Source organism: Ctenopharyngodon idella, chromosome 8 (genome assembly GCF_019924925.1).
Source record: "Ctenopharyngodon idella isolate HZGC_01 chromosome 8, HZGC01, whole genome shotgun sequence".
NCBI lineage: Eukaryota > Metazoa > Chordata > Actinopteri > Cypriniformes > Xenocyprididae > Ctenopharyngodon > Ctenopharyngodon idella.
Window position 1 is genome coordinate 33,526,509 of NC_067227.1, and position 22,798 is coordinate 33,549,306.

Consider the following 22,798-nt stretch of genomic DNA (forward strand, 5'->3'; position numbering starts at 1 on the left):
GAATCTAGAAAAATGTGAATCATTTTAACAAAATAAGAAGGATCATGAAAATTGCATGTTATTTTTTATTTAGTACTGTCCTGAATAAACTATTTCACATAACAGTTGTTTACATAAAGTCCACAAGACAAAAAAGTAGCAGAATTTATTAAAATGACCCTGTTCAGAAGTTTACACACCCTTGATTCTGAATACTGTGTGGTTACCTGATGATCCACTATTAAACAAGCTTCAAACATTCACTGAAGCTCCAGAAGGAAACGCGACGCATTAAGAGTCGGGGATGTAAACTTTTTGAATTGGATGAACAGAATAAATTGTACTTTTTTGTCTTCTGGGAAACATGTAAGTATCTTTTGTAGCTTCCAAAGGGCAGAACTAAATGAAAAAATATGTTCTTTAGACAAAATAAAAAAAACTTGCACATCAACTTCTTGTTCAAAAGTTTTCACCCCCCGACTCTTAATGCATCGTGTTTCCTTCTGAAGCATCAGTGAATGTTTGAACCTTTTTTAATAGTTGTGTTTGAGTCCCTCAGTGTGAAAAGACGGATCTCAAAATCATTCAGTCACTGCTGGAAAGGGTTCAAATATGCAGAAGATGCTGAAAAACTGAAGGATCTGCAGAACCTGGAGGATTTTTCTGAAGAACAGAGCTCAGTTTAACTGCTCAGAACAAACAAGAGACTCATGAACAACATCACAAAACAAAACAACAGTCATGGATCATCAGGTAACCACACACAGTATTAAGAATCAAGGGTGTGGAAACTTTTGAATGGGGTCATTTTAATAAGTTCTGCTATTTTTTTGTCTTGTGGACTTTATGTAAACAACTGTTATGTGAAATAGTTTATTCAGGACAGCACTAAATAAATGCAATTTTCATGATCCTTCTTATTTTGTTAAAATGATTCACATTTTTGCAGATTCTGCAAGGGGAATGTAAACTTCTGAGCTCAACTGTATACAGCACGCCATGACAATAGTAGACCTTATAGTGAAAGACATATCAAATTATTTCTCACCTTCAGTAAGAATGTTTAAACATTCCTGTGTAAAATCATACATGTTCCAGTATTGCAAAAGTGACTCTGAAACCTTTTCACATCTGTTTGCTAACACACCTGATGTTGTTGTGATTAATGAGAGTCTAGAGAAGTGTTCGTTTTGGAGGTTGCGTGCACTTTTGACTCCAGTATGGAAGAAGCCTTTATGACTAAAGTAGTTAAATACCAAACACTCTCAGAGATGGGTTATCGAGCTTGTACATGTATTTGACTGCATCTATAATATTTATGTCCCTGTGGATTATTTCTCTTAAGTGGACTTAAATAAATTGTTAAAATCTCTGTGTGTGTGTGTGTGAGATCTGACGTATGTGGTTTATGAAGACACTAATGACGTGGGTACAACATAAAGGTGGTTTATGAGGTCACTTCCTACCAAATTGCTTAAAAAAAAACATACTAAACAGTTTTCACTGTGTGTGTGTGTGTGTGTGTGTGTGTGTGTGTTCCAGACCTGAATGGTTCCTCAGATCATGTGATAAGACACATTTTCATCTGATCACTCAGAAGGTAAAGTCAATATGAGGTTATTGTGAGATGTTTTTAATTTAAGATTGTGATTCAACTTCCACTGGACTCCAGTATGTTAACCAGTTTACTGATGCTTCAATGTGTTTTGTTAAGAATTTAAATAATTCAAATAACAATTTGAAAGAGCAGAAATCATCCGGCGAGCGCATGAACGAACGAATGAGTCATCTGTGAACTTGATATGATGAACATGAGCTTGATTTCATCGTCATCAAAATCGTGATTCTTTTGAATCTCCTCCATGATGATCAATACTTTGATTGATTGATTGATTGATTGATTATCATCTTATTGTAGGTGTTTGGAGTGACACTCGTGTTTTTGTGTTTTGTGTGACTGAACACTATTTGAACAGTTTTTGCACTGATGATTCATTTGCTTTATTTCTGTTATAGTTTCTGTCCTCCAGCAGCTTTAAAGTATATTTCTATTATAACCTGCTGCTACTAATCTTTAAAATGTTGCAACTTTCGTTCATATCTTGTTTATCAATAGTTTCGTAGTAAGTGTTTAAATGTCGAAATCTTGTCTGTTTTTCCAGGACTTGATTCTTTTGCTTTCCTCGAACAGAATCATTCGACTAAACTCTGATCTTTAGAACAACATTCTTAAGTCAAAAGAAAAAACTGTAACAAAAACTGTTATTAATATTTACGATCAAGTGTTGCAGTTCTTCTGAACAGGCCCTTTTCACACAGATGACAGATAATATACACATGAAAGCTCCTCTCTTGAGATGTTGATTGGTTCAGTTCAGATGTAAATGGAAGGAAAGAGTCAAAGGAAGTGTTTTTCTGCAGCATCACCTCGATGTTATCAGTGTTCCTCTAAACCTGCGAGAAACCGTAAAAGACAGAAACCACAGCAGCCATACGAAGCTTCTGCTCTTTCCCAGTGTCTCAAACAGCATGTGAGTGATTTCAGCCTGTCAAATCATGTGCTTTTGCCAGTGTTTGTGGATTTTGTTTGTACAGATTTAAATCAGTGTGTGTTAGAACTACAACTGAACTGTTGAGGTTATTAAAACCACTTCACATTTGCTCTTCGCAGATGAGAAAATGAGCGGCAGAGGATCTCTGTGTGTGTTGATCTGTGTGTTCTTCTTCTGTTGTAAGTAACCTTCGTGTATATCTCTGATTGTTTCATTTTTCTGACTCCATTGGCAGATATTTGTTCTTGTTTTGAAGCACAAACTCACTTCATTTTGATGATTTTTTTTCAGTTCAGTTCAATAACTGTGTAAAGTTCCTCAATTGTGATTTACAGGTGCTTTGAAGAGTGTTTTCAGCATTCAAGGTAAGAATTAAAACAAGCATTAAAAACATACTAGTACATGAAGTGTGTGAGTGAATGAGACTGTTCTCCAGAGCTCACGGTGACTGGGAAAGACCTGAAGGATTGTGGGAAGCAGAAGAATGTGTGCGTGATGTCCAGCGCTGACTGTCTCGCAGCATCAGATGTTCTCACAGCAACACCTGGTACGAGTCTGACTCAGGTTCACACTCATATCTGCAGTTGGTTTTGTTTTAATTTCAGTCTTTGTCCTCTAGAGAGCTTTGTGAACATGTCATGCCACTATCTGGTCCACGAGGAGTCGTTCACCTGCAGATGGATTCAGATGAGCGAAATCCGAACGGAAACCGTCAGCACCTTCATTTTCAGACGGTAAAACTTTCATTTCATCAGTATGGCATGCTTTAGTGTCACATGCATCAGAAACCTATCGAAGCTTGTTTCCACCATGGAATAGAAAGGAAATTGCAGCACCATCTCATAATTCTGGCTTTTTTTTCTCAAAATTGCAAGATATAAACTCACAATTGCAAATTATAATGTTGCAATTCAGCGAAACAAGGTCAAAATTCAGCAAAACAAAGTTGTAATTCTGAGAACTGTATGATATAAACTCGCGATTGTGTTATAAAGTCGATATTCTGTGAAATATTCTCAAATCAGAAAAATAGTCAACTTTAATATATAAACTCGCAATTGTGTGATACAGTCGCAATTCTGTGAAAGTCCAGTTCTGAGAAATAGACAGAAGTGTAAGATATAAACTCACAGTACTGCAAAACAGTCGCAATTCTGAGAAATAAACTTTATATCTCACAATCAGAAATCAGAAGTGTGAGATAAAGAGTTGCTATTTATTTATTCTGTGGTGGAAACAAGCTTCCATAGAATCCTCTATCTGACCAGTTGAAAATAAACAAATACTTCTCAATATGAACTGATATGTTAATATAATTTTTGTTTTATAGAACTGATGACGTCTACTGTCCTTCCATTTTAAATTTCTTTTCACGTTTCAATTTAACCATCAAATCAAAGAGTGTCATCGACCAGAAAGAGCAGTTCTCTGATGTCTATCCAGTATACATGGAGGAAATTGGTAAGATAAGATAACAGCAGAGTGTAGAAAGTACTTTTGTGTATACTTTTGATGTGTTGTGTTTTTATGTTGTGTTGTGATGTGATGTGATGTGATGTGATGTGATGTGATGTGATGTGTTCTGATGTGATGTCAAGTCAAGTCAAGTCACCTTTATTTATATAGCGCTTTTTACAATGTAGATTGTGTCAAAGCAGCTTTACATTGATAACTGGTACATTGTTTGACTGCACAGCAGCTCTTAAAGAATAGTGTCAATGCAGGCAGATCAAAGCACTGTTGAATATCAAATGTCAAGTCAAGTGTCCCCAACTAAGCAAGCCAGAGGCGACAGCGGCAAGGAACCCAAACTCCATCAGGTGACATCAGGTGGCAGACAAGTGGCAAATTGGTGTTAAAATGGAGAAAAAAACCTTGGGAGAAACCAGGCTTAGTCGGGGTGCCAGTTCTCCTCTGGCCAACAGTGCTTTGTTACAATTCAGGTTGCTATCATAAGTCCAATAGAATCGCAACATTAAAAGTATTTATTTCAGTTCCATCCAATTGAGGATCGTATTCATCACGCCGGTATGGACGGTTGTTGAGGAACTGTGTCGTGGCTGTCATGTCGATGAGGCCTTCACAGGGGATGATCTAGTTGACTCAATCTCTGCTGATACTTCAGGGCTGCGTTGTGGTCGTGTCAAGGTGCAGGTCCTTGGTCTCACCTGGATACGGCCCGGATCCGGTTGACTATGGTGAACCTTGGGATAAACAGAAAGACTAATATTAGCGTAGATGCCATTCTTCTTCTGATGTAACGAGTACATCAGGTGTTATAGGAAGTGTTCCCGGTTCCGGCTGACCTAATTTATGCAGCCTAATAATCCTTTAACGGATTTGAAAATATAAATTGGTAATGTGTTATGTGTATGCCAGGTTAAAGAGATGCGTTTTTAGTCTAGATTTAAACTGACAGAGTGTGTCTGCTTCCCGAACAATGCTAGGAAGATTGTTCCAGAGTTTAGGTGCCAAATAGGAGAAGGATCTACCACCTGCAGTTGATTTTGATATTCTAGGTATTACCAGCTGGCCTGAATTCTGAGATCGCAATAGACGTGAAGGACTATAATGAATTAGGAGCTCGCTCAGATACTGGGGAGCTAAACCATTTAGTGCTTTGTAAGTAATTAGCAAGATTTTAAAATCTATTCGATGTTTAACAGAAAGCCAATGCAGTGTTGACAGAACCGGGCTAATATGGTCATACTTCCTGGTTCTAGTAAGAACTCTAGCTGCTGTAGTTTATTTATCAGGCGAGCAGAACAACCACCCAGTAGAGCATTACAGTAATCTAGCCTTGAGGTCATGAACGCATGAACTAACTGTTCTGCATTTTTCATTGAGAGCATATGTCGTAGTTTAGATATATTTTTAAGATGGAAGAATGCGGTTTTACAGATGCTAGTAACATGGCCTTCAAATGAAAGATTGGTATCAAAGAGCACACCCAGGTTCCTAACTGACGACGAAGACTTAACAGAGCAGCCATCAAGTGTTAGACAGTATTCTAGGTTATTACGTGAAGAAGTTTTTGGTCCAAAAATTAGAATCTCTGTTTTTTCTGAATTTAGTAGTAGGAAATTACTGGTCATCCAATTTTTTATATCAGCTATGCATTCCGTTAATTTTGTGAATTGGTAAGTTTCGTCAGGGCGCGAAGAAATATAGAGCTGAGTATCATCAGCGTAACAGTGAAAACTAACGCCATGCTTCCTAATGATATCTCCCAAGGGTAGCATGTACAGAGTGAACAGCAACGGTCCTAGTACTGAGCCTTGTGGTACTCCATATTGAACTTGTGATCGACATGACATGTCTTCGTTTACTACTACACGATAACGGTCAGATAAGTATGATTTGAACCATGACAATGCAATTCCACTAATGCCAACATAATTTTCGAGTCTATTTAAAAGAATATTGTGATCAATAGTGTCAAATGCTGCACTAAGATCCAGTAACACTAATAGAGAGATACAACCACGATCTGATGATAAGAGCAAATCATTAGTAACTCTAATGAGAGAAGTCTCAGTGCTATGGTACGGTCTAAATCCTGACTGGAAATCCTCACAGATACCATTTCTTTCTAAAAAGGAACATAGTTGTGATGATACTGCCTTTTCTAGTATTTTTGACAGAAAAGTGAGATTTGAGATCGGCCTGTAATTGACTAATTCTCTAGGATCAAGTTGTGGTTTTTTAGTTTTTGGTACATATCCTAATGATAAAGATGAATTGACGATATTGAGAAGAGGATCTATGACCTCTGGAAGCATCTCTTTCAATAGCTTAGTCGGTATAGGGTCTAACATACATGTTGTTGATTTTGATGATTTAACGAGTTTAGACAATTCTTCTTCTCCTAAAGCAGTGAATGAATTGAATTTTTCCTCAGGGACACTACAATGCACTATCTGACACGATACTGTAGTAGACGGTTGCATGGTTATTATTTTTTCTCTAATATTATCAATCTTGCAAGTAAAGAAGTTCATAAAGTCATTACTGCTGTGCTCTTTGGAAACATCAGAAGTTGAAGCTTTATTTCTTGTTAATTTAGCCACTGTATCAAATAAATACCTAGGGTTGTGTTTATTTTCTTCTAAGAGTTTTGAAAAATAGGCAGATCTAGCAGATTTTACGGCCTTTCTGTACTCAATCTTTCTCTCTCTCCACGAAATACGAAATACTTCTAGTTTTGATTTCTTCCAGCTGCGCTCCATTTTTCTGGCTGCTAACTTTAGGGCCCGAGTGTGCTCATTGTACCATGGCATTGGATTAATTTCCTTAATCTTTTTTAAACACAAAGGAGCAACTGAGTCTAATGTGCTGGAAAAGACAGAGGCAATAAAGGCAATGTGTTGTGATGTGATGTGATGTGATGTGTTCTGATGTGATGTGTTGTGATGAGATGTGTTGTGATGTGATGTGTTGTGTTGTGATGTGTTGTGATGTGTTCTGATGTGATGTGTTGTGATGAGATGTGTTGTGATGTGATGTGTTGTGATGTGATGTGATGTGATGTGTTGTGATGTGATGTGTTGTGATGTGACACATGTGATGTGTTGTGATGTGTTGTGTTGTGTTGTGATGTGTTGTGATGTGATGTGATGTGTTGTGATGTGATGTGATGTGTTGTGATGTGTTTGTTGTGATGTGATGTGTTGTGTTGTGATGTGTTGTGATGTGTTGTGTTGTGATGTGTTTTGATGTGATGTGATGTGTTGTGATGTGATGTGATGTGATGTGATGTGTTGTGATGTGATGTGTTGTGATGTGATGTGATGTGTTGTGATGTGATGTGTTGTGATGTGATGTGATGTGTTGTGTTGTGATGTGATGTGATGTGTTGTGATGTGTTGTGATGTGATGTGATGTGTTGTGATGTGATGTGATGTGATGTGTTGTGTTGTGATGTGATGTGTTGTGATGTGTTGTGATGTGATGTGATGTGTTGTGATGTGTTGTTGTGATGTGATGTGATGTGTTGTGATGTGATGTTTTAATGGGATGTGATTGTGATGTGATGTTTTGATGTGATTTAACGTCATGTGATGTGTTGTGATGTGATGTGTTGTGATGTGATGTGATGTGATGTGTTGTGATGTGATGTGTTGTGATGTGTTGTGATGTGATGTGATGTGTTGTGATGTGATGTGTTGTGATGTGTTGTGATGTGATGTGATGTGTTGTGATGTGATGTGATGTGTTGTGTTGTGATGTGATGTGTTGTGATGTGATGTGTTGTGATGTGTTGTGATGTGTTGTTGTGATGTGATGTGATGTGTTGTGATGTGATGTGATGTGATGTGTTGTGTTGTGTTGTGTTGTGATGTGATGTGTTGTGATGTGTTGTGATGTGTTGTGTTGTGATGTGATGTGTTGTGATGTGATGTGTTGTGTTGTGATGTGATGTGATATGTTGTGATGTGATGTGATGTGTTGTGATGTGATGTGATGTGTTGTGATGTGATGTGATGTGATGTGTTGTGATGTGATGTGTTGTGATGTGATGTGTTGTGTTGTGATGTGATGTTTTGATGTGATTTAACGTCATGTGATGTGATGTGTTGATGTGATTTAATGTCATGTGATGTGTGTGTTGTGTTGTGATATGATGTGTTGTGATGTGATGTGATGTGATGTGATGTGTTGTGTTGTGATGTGATGTGTTGTGATGTGATGTGTTGTGTTGTGATGTGATGTGATATGTTGTGATGTGATGTGATGTGTTGTGATGTGATGTGATGTGTTGTGATGTGATGTGATGTGATGTGTTGTGATGTGATGTGTTGTGATGTGATGTGTTGTGTTGTGATGTGATGTTTTGATGTGATTTAACGTCATGTGATGTGATGTGTTGATGTGATTTAATGTCATGTGATGTGTGTGTTGTGTTGTGATGTGATGTGTTGTGATCTATTGTGTTGTGATGTGATGTTTTAATGGGATGTGATTGTGATGTGATGTTTTGATGTGATTTAACGTCATGTGATGTGTTGTGATGTGATGTTTTAATGGGATGTGATTGTGATGTGATGTTTTGATGTGATTTAACGTCATGTGATGTGTTGTGATGTGATGTTTTGATGTGATTTAACGTCATGTGATGTGATGTGTTGATGTGATTTAATGTCATGTGATGTGTGTGTTGTGTTGTGATGTGATGTGTTGTGATCTATTGTGTTGTGATGTGATGTTTTAATGGGATGTGATTGTGATGTGATGTTTTGATGTGATTTAATGTCATGTGTGTGTTGTGTTGTGATGTGATGTGTTGTGATCTATTGTGTTGTGATGTGATGTTTTAATGGGATGTGATTGTGATGTGATGTTTTGATGTGATTTAACGTCATGTGATGTTGTGATGTGATGTGATGTGTTTGGTGATGTTTTAATGGGATGTGATTGTGATGTGATGTTTTGATGTGATGTGTTGTGATGTGATGTGATGTGTTGTGATGTGATGTGATGTGAGTGTTGTGATGTGATGTGATGTGTTGATGATGTGATGTGATGTGAGTGTTGTGATGTGATGTGTGTGATGTGATGTGAGTGATGTGATGTGTTGTGATGTGTTGTGATGTGATGTGATGTGATGTGATGTGTTGTGATGTGATGTGATGTGATGTGATGTGTTGTGATGTGTTGTGATGTGATGTGATGTGTTGTGATGTGATGTGATGTGATGTGATGTGATGTGTTGTGATGTGTTGTGATGTGATGTGATGTGTTGTTGTGATGTGATGTGATGTGTTGTGTTGTGATGTGATGTGATGTGTTGTGATGTGATGTGATGTGATGTGTTGTGATGTGTTGTTGTGATGTGATGTGATGTGATGTGATGTGTTGTGATGTGATGTGTTGTGTTGTGATGTGATGTGATGTGATGTGTTGTGATGTGATGTGTTGTGATGTGTTGTGATGTGTTGTTGTGATGTGATGTGTTGTGATGTGATGTGTTGTGATGTGATGTGATGTGATGTGTTGTGATGTGATGTTTTAATGGGATGTGATTGTGATGTGATGTTTTGATGTGATGTGTTGTGATGTGATGTGATGTGTTGTGATGTGATGTGATGTGATGTGATGTGATGTGATGTGATGTGATGATGTGATGTGATGTGATGTGATGTGATGTGTTGTGATTGATGTGTTGTGTTGTGATGTGATGTGATGTGATGTGATGTGTTGTGATGTGATGTGTTGTGATGTGTTGTGATGTGTTGTTGTGATGTGATGTGATGTGTTGTGATGTGATGTGATGTGTTGTGTTGTGATGTGTTGTGATGTGTTGTGATGTGTTGTTGTGATGTGATGTGTTGTGATGTGTTGTTGTGATGTGATGTGTTGTGATGTGATGTGTTGTGATGTGATGTGATGTGTTGTGATGTGTTGTTGTGATGTGTTGTGATGTGATGTGTTGTGTTGTGATGTGATGTGATGTGTTGTGATGTGTTGTGATGTGATGTGTTGTGATGTGTTGTGATGTGTTGTTGTGATGTGATGTGTTGTGATGTGATGTGTTGTGATGTGATGTGATGTGATGTGTTGTGATGTGTTGTGATGTGATGTGTTGTGATGTGTTGTGATGTGATGTGTTGTGATGTGTTGTGATGTGATGTGTTGTGATGTGATGTGATGTGTTGTGATGTGTTGTGTTGTGTTGTGATGTGATATGTTGTGATGTGATGTGATGTGTTGTGATGTGATGTGTTGTGTTGTGTTGTGTTGTGATGTGATGTTTTGATGTGATTTAACGTCATGTGATGTGATGTTTTGATGTGATTTAACGTCATGTGATGTGTTATGATCTGTTGTGTTGTGATGAGATGTGATGTTTTGATGTGATGTGATGTGTGTGTTGTGAGGTGTTGTGGTGTGATTTAACGTCATGTGATGTGATGTATCTGAATGTTGTAGTTCAGGCTCCTCGGCCGGTGATCATGTCTGTTAACGTCACAGACTCGTCAGTCAACGTCACATGGAACAGCGGGATAATAACAGTCACTAAATGCAGAATCCGCTACAAACATCTCAACACAGAGTCGTGGACAGAGGTCAGAAATGACAGAAATTGCTTGAAAATGTTTTAGTTGTGTGTGTGCTTATAGTGCATTATATTTAAAGTTAAATGTTAGTGGATTATATATAATATAGATGAATGCTAATAATCTACTGTTTAGTAATAAATAAGATTTATAATAATCTATAATTCATATATACTAAATCTAGATTTGTATCATTAATTATTAGAACAGAGCTCAGAAATGCCAGAAATTGCTTATTTTATTAATTTATTTTGATTTTGATTAAGTGGAGAAATGTCTACCCGGCAGAATTCATATATATAGTTATCTGTTGAATCTCTGAAACAGTGAATCTGGCTGACGATGCTTAGAGCTGCTCATTGAAGTAAAAGCTTCTGTTTCCACATCAGACTGCATCAAACGAGTCTCCGTTCGTGATCGAGGGTTTACAGGCCTTCAGCGAGTATCGTCTGAGCGTCTCCTGCGCTCATGAATCCGGCCGGTGGAGCGACTGGAGCGACGAGACACGAGTGAAGACGTCAGAGAGCTGTGAGCGACCGCAACTGAACTGATGCTGAATGTTGTTCATTAGATCCAGTGTCTGAATCTGTTTTTACTCAGTGACGCTTGCTTTAATGTAACGACATTCACACAGACTGAAGTTTTCTAATATGTTTGAATCTAAACCTATAATGAGCTGCTGTCATGTTCTTTTCCATAAACACACAACGTCTTTCTCTTGTGTTTGCAGCGCCGTCTGCGTCTCTCTCGCTCAGTTATTATGTGGCTTCAGATGGAAACTCTGGGGTTCGGCAGCTGCTGCTTCTCTGGAAGGTAATATTCTTCATGTGTGTTTGTGAATCGTCTCTCACATGCTGTCAGTCTTCAGTCGTGTGTGTTTCTGAAGGCTCTGGACGTCACAGATGCTCGAGGGCTCATTCGAGGGTATGAAGTGTCCTACATGCCCATCAAACAGCCCTCTCTGAAGAAAACCATCCACACCGCTGAGCTCAAGGTAGATTCTGTTTATTTTATTTTATTTATTTTTTATTTTAATTTTAATTACATTTAAAGTAAAAATTTATTTTTTTTTGTATTATTTATTTTATTTTTTATTTTTTTCATTGTTTATTTTTATTTTATTTCATTTTATATTTAAATTTTTTAATTTAATTTATTTTATTAACTTTTTTATTTAAATTTTGTAATTTAATGTAAATTTTAAATTTTATTTATTTATTCTTTTTAATTTTATTTTTTAATATTTTTACTTTTAAATTTTATTTTTTTATTATTTTTTATTTTATTTCATTTCATTTTATATTTTAATTTTTAAATGTAATTTTTTTACTTACATTTTGTAATTTAATGTCATTTTAATTTTTACATATTTATTTATTTATTTATTTTAAATTTTTTTATTTTAATTTTAAATTTAATTTTATTAGTTTTTTTATTATTTTCATTGTTTATTTTATTTTATTTCATTTTATATTTTAATTGTAATTTTTTTTATTTATTTTTTATTTTATTAATTTTTTTATTTACATTTTTTAATTTAATATAAATTTTTCTATTTTTTTTTTCTTTTTAATCTTTTTAATTTTATTATTATTTTTATTTTAAGATTTTCAGGTTTTTTTAAATGGATAAAGGAATGAATGGTGTTGTTTCTGAAGGCAGTTGTTCTGGTAAGGGCAGAGGAATATGAGGTGACCGTTTGGGCCTTTAACAGCGCCGGACACTCGCCTCCCCGCCGGCTCCGGGTCGATGCGTCTCGTTCTCACGGTGAGCAGCTGTCGTTTCTCATTAGTGTGCTTGATCTGTAGTACATACTTGATAGGCAAGGCAAGCTTATTTATAAAGCACATTTCATTCACAATAGTAGTTCAAAGTGCTTTACATAAAAAGGATTTAAAAATAATCATAAAATAATCGAAACCGATGCATAAGAGAGAAAATTAAAAAATAATATTGGATTTAAAAAGCATTAAAAACAAATAAGAATTATATAAATAAGATAATACACTTGTGTGGATGTCAGAATCAAACTCAAATTATTGTTCCATCAGATGTGCGGTCAGTGAAGGGTCTCTGGGTTTATTCTGAAGGCTCTTCTCTGCGGATCCGCTGGGATCGTGACTTCAGTGCTGTAAACGTCAGTGAGTTTGCCATTGAATGGAGCGCCGTGACAAACCCCATCCGGAAACACTGGCAGAGAGTCGACGGATCCACGTTCACAGCCCGTCTGACAGGTCAGCGGCTCATCTGGGATTATAAAACATGCTTACATACAACAGTATTAATGAGCCAAACATGTCTGGCACATATTCAAACCATCAATCGAAATAAATAAAGATTTTGATTTTGATAAAATCATTAAGATTTTGATAACACTTTACAGTAATGTTTTATTTGTTAACCTAAATATATATTTTTTTATTTTAATTCTTTAATTTTATTTATTTATTATTTATTTGTTTTTATATTTTAAAATTAAATAATATATTAATATTTTATTTTAATTTAAAGATTTATTTTAATTTTTAAATTTAAATTTTTATTATTATTTATTATATTTTTATTTTTCCATTGTTTATTTTAATTTTATTATTTTATTTTAATTTAATTTTATATTTTAATTTTAATTTTTAAATTTAATTTTTTATTAATTCTCTTTATATTTTAGAGCATTAATATTTTGATAACACTTTACAATAAGGTTTGTTTTTTCAAAAATATTTATTTTTATTTTTTATTTATTTTATATCATCTTTATTATTTATTTATTATTTGTTGTTTTATATTTTAAAATTCCTAAACTCATTTTCTCAAAGGCATCGAGCCGGACGAGAACTACACCATCAGCGTGTTTCCCGTCTATGACTCTCTCTGTGGGCCTCCGACCTCCATCTCTGCCAGTCTACAACACGGCGGTAAATGACGATGACATTATGAAAACTTCACAAGCTATTGACAGATGTTGAGTTTTATCCTGCGTTCTGTTTTATTTTGCTCCAGCTCTGTTGGATCTGGACCGGTTTCGTCTTGTGAACGTGACGCAGTCGTCTCTGGTGGTTCAGTGGACGTGGAAGGAGGCGAAGCCGCGAGTAAACGTGCGTCAGTACAGGCTCGTGTTGGAAGGAGCGCATGGAAAGGAGTGTAAGTCAGTTCGGAGTGAATCTGCTCGTCCTGTACTCGTGTTTAATCGCTCACTCTGAGTCTGTTCTCTCAGCTCTCTCAGTCTTTCCAGATAAACAGCAGCACACGTTCGACCAGCTTCATGCAAACGCCAAATACTCAGTCTACATACAAGGAGAAACTACGACCTGGAACTTCTCAAAGGCCAGTCTGGACGTCAACACACCACTGATAGGTAAGATAACAGCTCACGCTTCGGTCGCTCAACAACAACAAAGCTGGAGAATCTCACGCAGCCAAAATGAGGATTGTCAGTAACGGTGTTCAGCCTTACATTGTTCAAACCGGAGTCGACACTGATGGAGAGACTCAGGAAGAAGTTACAACTTTTAGACGTTTCTGAATGGTTAGTGGATAAATTTATGTAGTTGCTGTGGAGTTGATTCAACTCATCCACTAGCATGTGCCGTCATGTTAATCTTTTGTGCAAATCCCTCATTTGTGAAGCAGTCCGGTGTAAAATGACGGCATTTACTACAACAACTCTTCCTCTTCTCTAAAGCAGCCCAACATGGCCTCATCTGCTTTGTTGCATGTTCTCTGGGGCGGGGTTTATGTAAATTTTAGGGTTAGTGATGTCACAAACCCAGGAAGAAGCTCGTTGTAGTCTCTACTGTAGCCATTTCTGTAAAAGAAAATATCTCCCTTTGCACTGAACTTTGAGCGTCGTAACTTTGCAGATGTTGTTTTAGATGTTTATGTTGCTTTTAGAAACCATACAAAAGACTCGACAGATGAGGATGAAGGTACAGCAAACATAATTTGTAAATCATTCATTCATGATTCCTCCTTTATGTTTCAGATTATGATGAGATGATGAGGTTTGCTGTTCCAGTGGTTCTCCTGCTTCTCATCTTTGGGATATTCTCTGTTTCATCAAGGACCATGTAAGCACTGATCTCATGTGAAAATCAATCTCTCGAGTTTATTTTGGCTCCATTAATGGCTCTGTCATCTTAACACGCAGATTCAGGGAATATTTCTTCCCTATCGTCGCCAATCCGAGGTACAGTCTGATCGGACGCTGGCTTCTCAACCCACATCTTAAGGTCTTTTTTTCCCCTTTGGTTTGACAATCATTAGTTTTAAATAAAAGTGCCTCTTTTATGCTATTTATATGGTCTCCTACAATAGATTCACATTCATTCAAGGTCAAAAACACTTTAATTTTCTCATAATATCCACTGCAGCATCAGCTCTGAGTCTCACAGTGTCTGAAACAGTTCGTTCAAAGATTCGGCCTCTCTAAACCCTGCCTCTGCTCTGATTGGTCACAGTCCAGTCTGTTGTGATTGGTCAGAAACCCAACACTCATTATCATATCTGAATCTCAGCTCTTGATCCACAGTGATTCAAACAGTAACAGTTTTACCGTATCAATCTCATCAAAGTGGATTTGCTTTGGCAGCAGAAAACAGTGTCTTCTTGACATGAACAACACGAACCAAACTCTTCCAGCCTCAGATACAACTACAGTGATTGAGGGCGGGGCAAAGAGACGCTGTTCAGCCAATGAAGACCAGAGGCTGGCATTATGCAAATTAGTTACAAACCTACGAGCAGGAAGTGAGACTGAATTACTGACGACTCGTTTCAGTTCAGAATCAATTCTTTCTTTTAGGAGACAAAAACTCCATTTATCTGCACTTTGATCTTTGAAACTTTGCAGACCAAATAAGACAATAGGGGCACTTTTACTTTGTAACCAAAGTAAAATACAGTATGTCTCATGCACAATCAAGTTTAATATAAGAAAAGGCAGTTTCTCTGTGTGTGATGTTAACAGGGCAGCGGCAAGATTTGTGTGCTGAAGCTGGAGAGTTTGTTCCAGTTCGACCAGCAGGAGAAGAACTTCATACAGGTTGAACGTCGCGTGTCTTTGATATCAGAACATGAGGAGGTGATTCCATCAAAGATCTCTACAACTGGTGAAGGTACAACTCTGTGGAAACCCAACTCAGACGCTCACGCTCCCTTCAGTCTGCCAGAGTACGTCGATTTACCCTTACTAGCCGATAATTCAGATTATGTTCAAACTGGACAAATTTCTACCGTAGTTCATCTCTCTGAGAAAACATCAGACTGAAATCTGCATTTTCTGACGAGTGCAGCTTTCAATCTCATCTGAATTGACTCGACTGCAGTTTCTGATTTGTATCAGAAGAATCTGACACAACTTTCACTGTTTTCACGTTTGCATTTGCAACAGTATAATATACAATATTTAAACCGCGTGTCGACAGAAGCACAGTTCTCAACCAGAGGGCCTTAAAACCATTTAAAAAAAGACTATATAGCAAAAAAAACCCAAACTTTTTTTAATTCATTTTTTGAGAACCATGATTCCCAATGGTGTTTATTCAAGGAAGCCTCATTTTAAAAGTGTGATTTCTTGACCTGGAAAAGTCATGGAAATGAATAAAATGGCATTTTTATAATGAATACACATTTTTCTAGTTATGCCAAGGTCTAAAATCTTTAATCAGGTAGAAATTGAGAGTAAAAATAATTTAAAAATCCATCCTTAATCCGTATCCAGTGAAAAGTCACAGGGTCTTTGAAAATTGTTGTGGACAAACAGGTTGAGAACCATTTCATAAACATGATTTAAGGCTCCAAATAAAGAAATTGCTGAATTCTAGAAGGAGATGTGTGATGAAATATATGTATTTCACAGTTACAGTGTTGTGTAATGTCTCACAGTCATGGTGCTTCCTGTTTGCAACAGTGTAAATCATGTATGAATCATGTATGAAGCAACATGTGTACGCTAAAACTGTATGATTGTCTGAATTTCAATGTTTGACTTTAAGCTTTTCTCATGGTAAATCGTTTAAGGACTGAAGTTTATTTGTATCGCACTCTTCAGAATTCATATAGTTTCATATAGTTCATAAAGCAGCTGCACAGAACATGTTTGTTTGAGTGTTACAGTATCAGTCAGATGTGTGTCAATGTAACGTCCACACGGCGGCGATGTCATGTATTCAGTGCTTGTAATGATTACAATATAAGGATATAAAACACTTTCTGCTGTTATGTCATGATTATGTTGACATATGATATGGGATATGTCATGAACTTAATTTCACTTCTATAATCTAGAAAGAACAGCCGATTGATTCAGTTCAAAGCTCATTAAATCAATTTGATTAATAGATCTTTTCATATCCACCATAAAGGAAGCACAGTTCAGAGGTTTGCATTAAATCCAGTCCAGTGTTTGAGCAGGTAGTGAGCGATGGCCTGTCTGGGCGGCATGCTGAAAACCGCCCGTTTGTCTTTCACAAGAGTGTCGATCACCTGAACGGCAGAGAAAAGCGTTAGAAACTCAAATAACTCTGTTTAATAACTCGGCGTATGAGCGTCGCACCTGCTGCCGCGTGAACCAGCGTGCCTCTTCGATCTCGCTCTCGTCCACTTTGATGTCTGTGGTCAGAGCGACGCAGTGGCAGCCAATCATCAGGCAGGAGGGCATCGGCCAGGCCTGGCTCGACATGTACTGCACGGGTCCCACCTGAACGCCGCTCTCCTCCAGAACCTCCCGCCTCACCGCCGCCTCCAGCGCCTCCCCTGAGCGGCATGATGGTGATTTAAACAACTTTACACTTCAAATAATGCAGATTTTATAAAATTATAAACCTCATATTGCAGCCATTAAACCATTTCATAAGAAAAGGGATGTCAAAATTATAAATGATTATATTTATAGAACTTATGATTATATATTGGAACAGCAGAAATATAGCGGTTACCCTGGTAAACCCTGTATACAAAACAGCTGCACTTATTAGAGAGATGAGTTTGCATGTATGATATAAACACCATAGAAAAAGCATCATCATAATTCATCAATAGTACATCATCAGCAGTCACTTGGCATAAATCTGCGGTATTCACTGATTGTGAGTCTGTAGAACGAGAAACGAGTTTTTACTTTAAAACATGCATCGCTCAGAATCGAATTAAATTAAATCATATCGTTTCAAAGGTAATTATGACTTTTTATCTCACACTTGCAAATTTATAAATTCCGATTTTTTTTTTTTACAATTGTGTTTAAATCTCACTAAATTCTAAAGATAGTCTAAATTCTGAGAAAGTAGCAATTACCTTTTTGAACTCGTAAACTCAGTTTTATCAAATTTAAGGCCATATCATGTCTTAAATATCTTGAGTGGTATAAGAAAAGTATGGAGTTTACATTTTCACAATTTTGATTTAATTTCTCAGAATTTTTTTTCCCACCACGAAATAAAAACCAAAAAAGGTAACTGCGACTTTTATGTCACTATTCAGTTTTTTCACAGAAAATTGTCTAGAAAAAGGCGGAATTGGTGAGATAAAAATTCACAATTACATTTTTAAACTTGTAATTACAAATGTACATCTTGCAATTTTTATTATATTTCTAATAATTCTGCCGGAATCTCCAAAATCTCATTTATTTGTATAGCGTTTTTCACAGTGCGTATCGTTTCAAAGGTAATTATGACTTTTTAATCTCACACTTGAATTTATATCTTATAATTACGACTCTTTTTTTGTTTTGTTTTTTACAATTGCGAGTTTAAATCTCACAATTTTGAAAAAATTCTCTGAATAAAAGTCTAAATTCTGAGATAAAAAGTAGCAATTACCTTTTTTAAACTCGAAAACTCGCAAAAAAAAGTCAGTTTCATCAAATTTAAGGCTATAAAAAGTCTTAAACATCTTAAGTGGTTTAAGAAAAGTATGGAGTTTACATATCGCATTTTTGATTTAATTTCTCAGAATTCTGTGTTTTTTTCTGCCAAGGAATAAAAAAAGGCAATTGTGACTTTTTATCTCACAATTCAGTTTTTTCCACAGAAAATTCTTTAGAAAAAGTCGGAATTGGTGAGATAAAAGTTACATTTACATTTTACAAAAGTTACATTTTTAAACTAAGATAAATGTACATCTTGCAATTTTTATTTTATTTCTCATAATTCTGCCGGAATCTCCAAATTCACATTTATTTGTATAGTGTTTTTTCTTACAGTTCAGACTTTTCTACTAAAAAAAGTCTCTAAAACAAAAGTCAGAAAAAAATCTGTGGCAGAAACAAGCTTAACACCATTTAAGATGTGTAAGACTTTTTTTGTGGCCTTAAATTTGATCAAACTTAATTTAAGATTTATAAGTAACCCTTTAATCCAGAGGCTCGTAGCGGCGCTTGGGTTTCAGATACCTGGCTCTACGAACCCCGCGAGGCACGAGAACATTCCTGGAGGAAAGATCTTCTTGCGTCCCAGCAGACATTGATTCCCATCGGGATGAAGGACTAACATGATCACCACCGGATCTAGAAGTGCAGACAGACAAGCCAGACGTGTGAAAGATCATATTCCCCGAGCTCCGGCTGAGCCGTAATTGGGAGTTTACTTGCCAACTCTGGGATAACAGGTGTTGTGGACACCCTGGAGACTTCTGCAGCCTGCTCTCAAACAGGTCCTCTTGTAGCCGCCCTCTTCTACTTTAGTGCTGCTCCCGCAGGTCGGGCAGAAGCGGTATCGGCTGTGCCACGCCAGAACGGATCGGGCCTGAGCCACGACACCTGCGTGTGTGAAACGATGATCAGTGACGCACATCTCACAGGACAAACTATATTTATATATACAGATGCTACAAAATCTGCATTTAAATCTTGTTTGTTATGCTATATTATCATCAAATATTGGATTCAATCTGGTTACACTTTACTTCGATGGCCCACAATTCTACTAACTGTAAATAACTACATGTCTATCTCTCATTAGAGTATTAGTAGTCTTGTTAGGGTTCGGGTTAGTAGAATACATTGACATTTACTCGCAAAGTTACTTATAGTTGGACCATCGAAATAAAGTGTAACCCTCAATCTTTCTGCCAGCTCGGATCGGATTAATCGTAGCCCTCATTGAGCCAAAGCGATTGAGAAGAACACCTGCATCATCGTCACTCAGCCTCAAGAGTCCCGGCATCGCTCCTGGAAGGAAGAAACGACCGGGATCTTCTGCTTTCAGGAGTTCTGTAGGATCGTCTTCAGTATCGAGAGCAAACCACGCCAGCAGCCCGTCGCCCGTCTCCTGCTGCTCGACTCCTAAGAAAACAACCACCGTGTCGCTGTTCTTCAGCAGCTCCTGCACCGCCGGCGCTCTGAGCTTACAGAGCCTCATGTCGGGCCGACCGTCCTCCGCATCTTCCGCTCTGGACGACACCAGAGGATTCAGCTGGTGGAAGAGAATGAACACCGTCTCTGGAGAAGCTTGTTTGGCAGCGAGCCACTCCGAGTCGCTCCGTTTGTCGCTCTTTCTGTCGAGAAGCTCTCTGTTGAAGTAAGTGTCCGGCTCTTCCGCGGCTCTGCTGGGCAGAAGATGATGGAGGTCTCGACTGTGATCGCAGCTGCCGGCCAGCAGACGGGCGACGTGTCGGTGACCCCAGAACTGAGCCACATCAGCAGCCGTCTGACCCGAGCGGTTTGTGATGCTTGTGTCGCATCTGTTACAGGTGAAGAGGGCGAGAATAAAGCTAAATATGATGATCTGCAAGTGTAATATGGGTTAATGATGTTTTCAGCTTCATCAGGCAGGTGTTGGTCTCTCACCCGTTGGACAGTAAGACTTTGGCCACCTCGTAGTGTCCGTTTCTGGCGGCCAGCATTAACGCGGTCCAGCCCTGCTCTCCTCGCCGGTTCAGCAGCTGTCTGGACTGAGACATCAGGACCGAAACCGTCTCCACGTCTCCTCTAGACGAGGCGTCCAGAAAGCGCTCGAGCAGCTCGTCTCTGCCACTCATCTGGACGCTGCTCATCATCTGAGAACGCTGATGTGACAGAGACAGGTGACAAATGGACACTGATTTTCAACATCACAGCTTTGAAAGGTCCCATCAGTTCACATTAACACATGCATTGATCATTATTAATGTATTTACTAATGTCAACAAATGAAACCTTATTGTAAAGTGTTACCAACACTTTTGAGGTATATTGGGAACACTTTAGTTTGGGGTCCAGTTCTCACTATTAACTAGTTGCTTATTATCATGCATATTACTAGAATATTGGCTGTTTATTATTACTAATAAAGCACATATTAATGCCTTATTCTGCATGATCATATTCTACATCCCTTTATCCTACCAATCCCTAAACTTAACAACTATCTTACTAACTATTAATAAGCAGTAATTAAGGGTTTATTGAGGCAAAAGTCATAGTTAATAGTGAGAATTGGATCCTAAAGTAAAAAAATTTGCTGAATGTTATTTCTAAATGTTCTCTGAACGTTCAAAACATCCATTTAAAAAAAAATAAAAAATTCTGAAACAAGAAGTAACATTTAAAAAACGTTAGACGAACGTCCAACTGAAACATTCCATGAATGATGTATAAAAAAAGGAAAAGGGTTTCAAGCATCAAAACAGTAAGTGTAATACGGCTTTGAATTGTTGTTGTTGTTGTTTTTAATTTGTTTTGGGGGTTTTTCTGAGCAAAAATTAAATATACATTTTCACCATGATTTATGGAAGACACCCACTAAAATGTCATTCAATCTTGTCAGGGATATTTACAACAAAAAAGTCATATTAAAGACTAATTACTTTTACCCCAAATGCTAATTACTTGTAATTTTACATTTTTAAACTTTCTATCCTAGGTTTTGCCCATTCGTCAGCAAGAATTTTTTACTGCAATAAAATTTAGTATGCTCACTTATTCTTTTATATATTTTAATGCGTACAGATCAGAATAAGTGTTATATAAATATAAGTGTTACACTGAATGACAAGGGAACATTATTTCACCCACATTTTGACATTTTATTCTCCCAAAACTTATTTGAAACTTTAAAAGTAGATGTTTTACTTGGATTTAATGTGCTTTCTATGTATATAAAATCACTTTTGTAAATTTCTATTGATGCGGACATCTAAACGTCTTTGACCCATAAATAATGTTTTTGTGCTCATGTTTTTAGAACATTATTAAAAACCATATAACGCTGAACAAACATTCTATTAATGTTACTGGAAGAACGTTCTGAGAACATTCACTGGGATGGAAGTAGTTCCACATCAACATTATTCTTTTTAATTTGAAATAATACTTTTTTTTGTGTGTTACTCTCTCCTTCTCATTAACATAAACATATTTATATCAGTCATGATTAGCAATAGATTTCCAATTTAGAAATCGATTTTGTCACAATAATTGGTGACAATTCTATTTATATATTTTCTTCTGTCTTTTTTATTTGACATTTTTGGGTCGATATGAACTAGATATTGAAACTAGATCAACATTAGATAATGGAAATATGTTTAAATAGTATTTCACAGTTCATGATGAAGACAGTCACAGTAGATCATGTCATTATTTTTCATTTAAAGATGATCTTTTCGTCTTTTTTGGAGAATGATCATCAGTAATGGCACCTAATTTTATCAATGACACCATAAACTATGACTGTATATTAACGTTATATTTTATTACAGGCATTCCTCCACATTACAACAATAGTATTTATGCATTTATTATTTATTAAAATTGCCAGGAAAAATATAATTACTCACCAAATTAACAGTTTATTGATTTCATAGGTTGGGTTGAAGTTCAGAGTGTTTTTGATGTTTTGTAACTCGTCTGTCTGTCTGTCGCTCTGTTATGACGCACTGAAGAGCCTGAGGCAGATTTTCCTGCGCAAGCGCGACACTTAGTGGCCAGAAGCGGTAATTACAACATATTGTAACGTTTGGACTGAATTTGATTTTCTCAAAATCCTCAAAACCTTTAAATCAACAGGTTTCTGCCTAAATACTTAAAATTAATTTTATAGCCAAACAATAACTATTGTTTTAATTTTACTAGTTTTTCATGTAGAAGTTGGAGTAGTTATTGAAGAAAAAACGACCACAGATCATTCTGCACTCATTCCCCCCCACTTCCCTATTAGCTATTCTAACATTTGCAAAATAGACCAAATACAGAATCCTGTCTGTCTGATGTGAGATCTGTCTCCCAGATAT

General features: G+C 36.9%; 2 protein-coding genes across 4 annotated transcripts; one reads left to right on the top strand and one right to left on the bottom strand.

The window, feature by feature from the left end:
* Positions 1 to 1,494: 1,494 nt before the first annotated feature.
* LOC127517369 (interleukin-31 receptor subunit alpha) lies at positions 1,495 to 16,794 on the top strand. Of its 3 annotated transcripts, none has more exons than XM_051902858.1 (19): positions 1,495 to 1,579; positions 2,401 to 2,510; positions 2,651 to 2,710; positions 2,867 to 2,896; positions 2,968 to 3,078; positions 3,151 to 3,265; positions 3,862 to 3,992; positions 10,461 to 10,597; positions 10,978 to 11,116; positions 11,319 to 11,401; positions 11,475 to 11,582; positions 12,247 to 12,355; positions 12,640 to 12,822; positions 13,405 to 13,503; positions 13,589 to 13,729; positions 13,803 to 13,943; positions 14,571 to 14,655; positions 14,736 to 14,817; positions 15,555 to 16,794. In XM_051902858.1, the coding sequence occupies exons 3-19, from the start codon at positions 2,659 to 2,661 to the stop codon at positions 15,852 to 15,854; spliced, it is 2,046 nt and encodes a 681-aa protein (XP_051758818.1). In that variant the 5' UTR covers positions 1,495 to 1,579; positions 2,401 to 2,510; positions 2,651 to 2,658; the 3' UTR covers positions 15,855 to 16,794. The 3 variants fall into 3 exon arrangements, with proteins under 3 accessions (XP_051758818.1, XP_051758817.1, XP_051758819.1); XM_051902857.1 differs by having other exon boundaries at positions 1,508 to 1,579; positions 2,299 to 2,510; XM_051902859.1 differs by having other exon boundaries at positions 1,508 to 1,579; positions 2,299 to 2,510; positions 12,679 to 12,822.
* On the bottom strand, positions 16,598 to 22,502 carry nudt12 (nudix (nucleoside diphosphate linked moiety X)-type motif 12). Its single transcript, XM_051902927.1, has 7 exons — positions 22,346 to 22,502; positions 20,376 to 20,593; positions 19,716 to 20,269; positions 19,179 to 19,346; positions 18,981 to 19,094; positions 17,142 to 17,341; positions 16,598 to 17,071 (listed from the first exon to the last, which is right to left on the bottom strand). The coding sequence occupies exons 2-7, from the start codon at positions 20,582 to 20,584 to the stop codon at positions 16,961 to 16,963; spliced, it is 1,356 nt and encodes a 451-aa protein (XP_051758887.1). The 5' UTR covers positions 20,585 to 20,593; positions 22,346 to 22,502; the 3' UTR covers positions 16,598 to 16,960.
* Positions 22,503 to 22,798: the final 296 nt, after the last annotated feature.

Bases quoted from the DNA above. Each gene is read 5' to 3' on its own strand.
- LOC127517369 (XM_051902858.1), top strand. From the start codon at position 2,659: ATGAGCGGCAGAGGATCTCTGTGTGTGTTGATCTGTGTGTTCTTCTTC. The intron at 3,266-3,861 runs GTAAAACTTTCA...TTTGTTTTATAG, and splicing joins AGCACCTTCATTTTCAGACG to AACTGATGACGTCTACTGTC. The intron at 13,504-13,588 runs GTAAATGACGAT...ATTTTGCTCCAG, and splicing joins TGCCAGTCTACAACACGGCG to CTCTGTTGGATCTGGACCGG.
- nudt12 (XM_051902927.1), bottom strand. From the start codon at position 20,584: ATGATGAGCAGCGTCCAGATGAGTGGCAGAGACGAGCTGCTCGAGCGC. The intron at 19,347-19,715 runs GTGTTCTTCTCA...TCACACACGCAG, and splicing joins GCTGAGTGACGATGATGCAG to GTGTCGTGGCTCAGGCCCGA. The intron at 17,342-18,980 runs GTATCTGAAACC...CATGCCGCTCAG, and splicing joins CGCGGGGTTCGTAGAGCCAG to GGGAGGCGCTGGAGGCGGCG.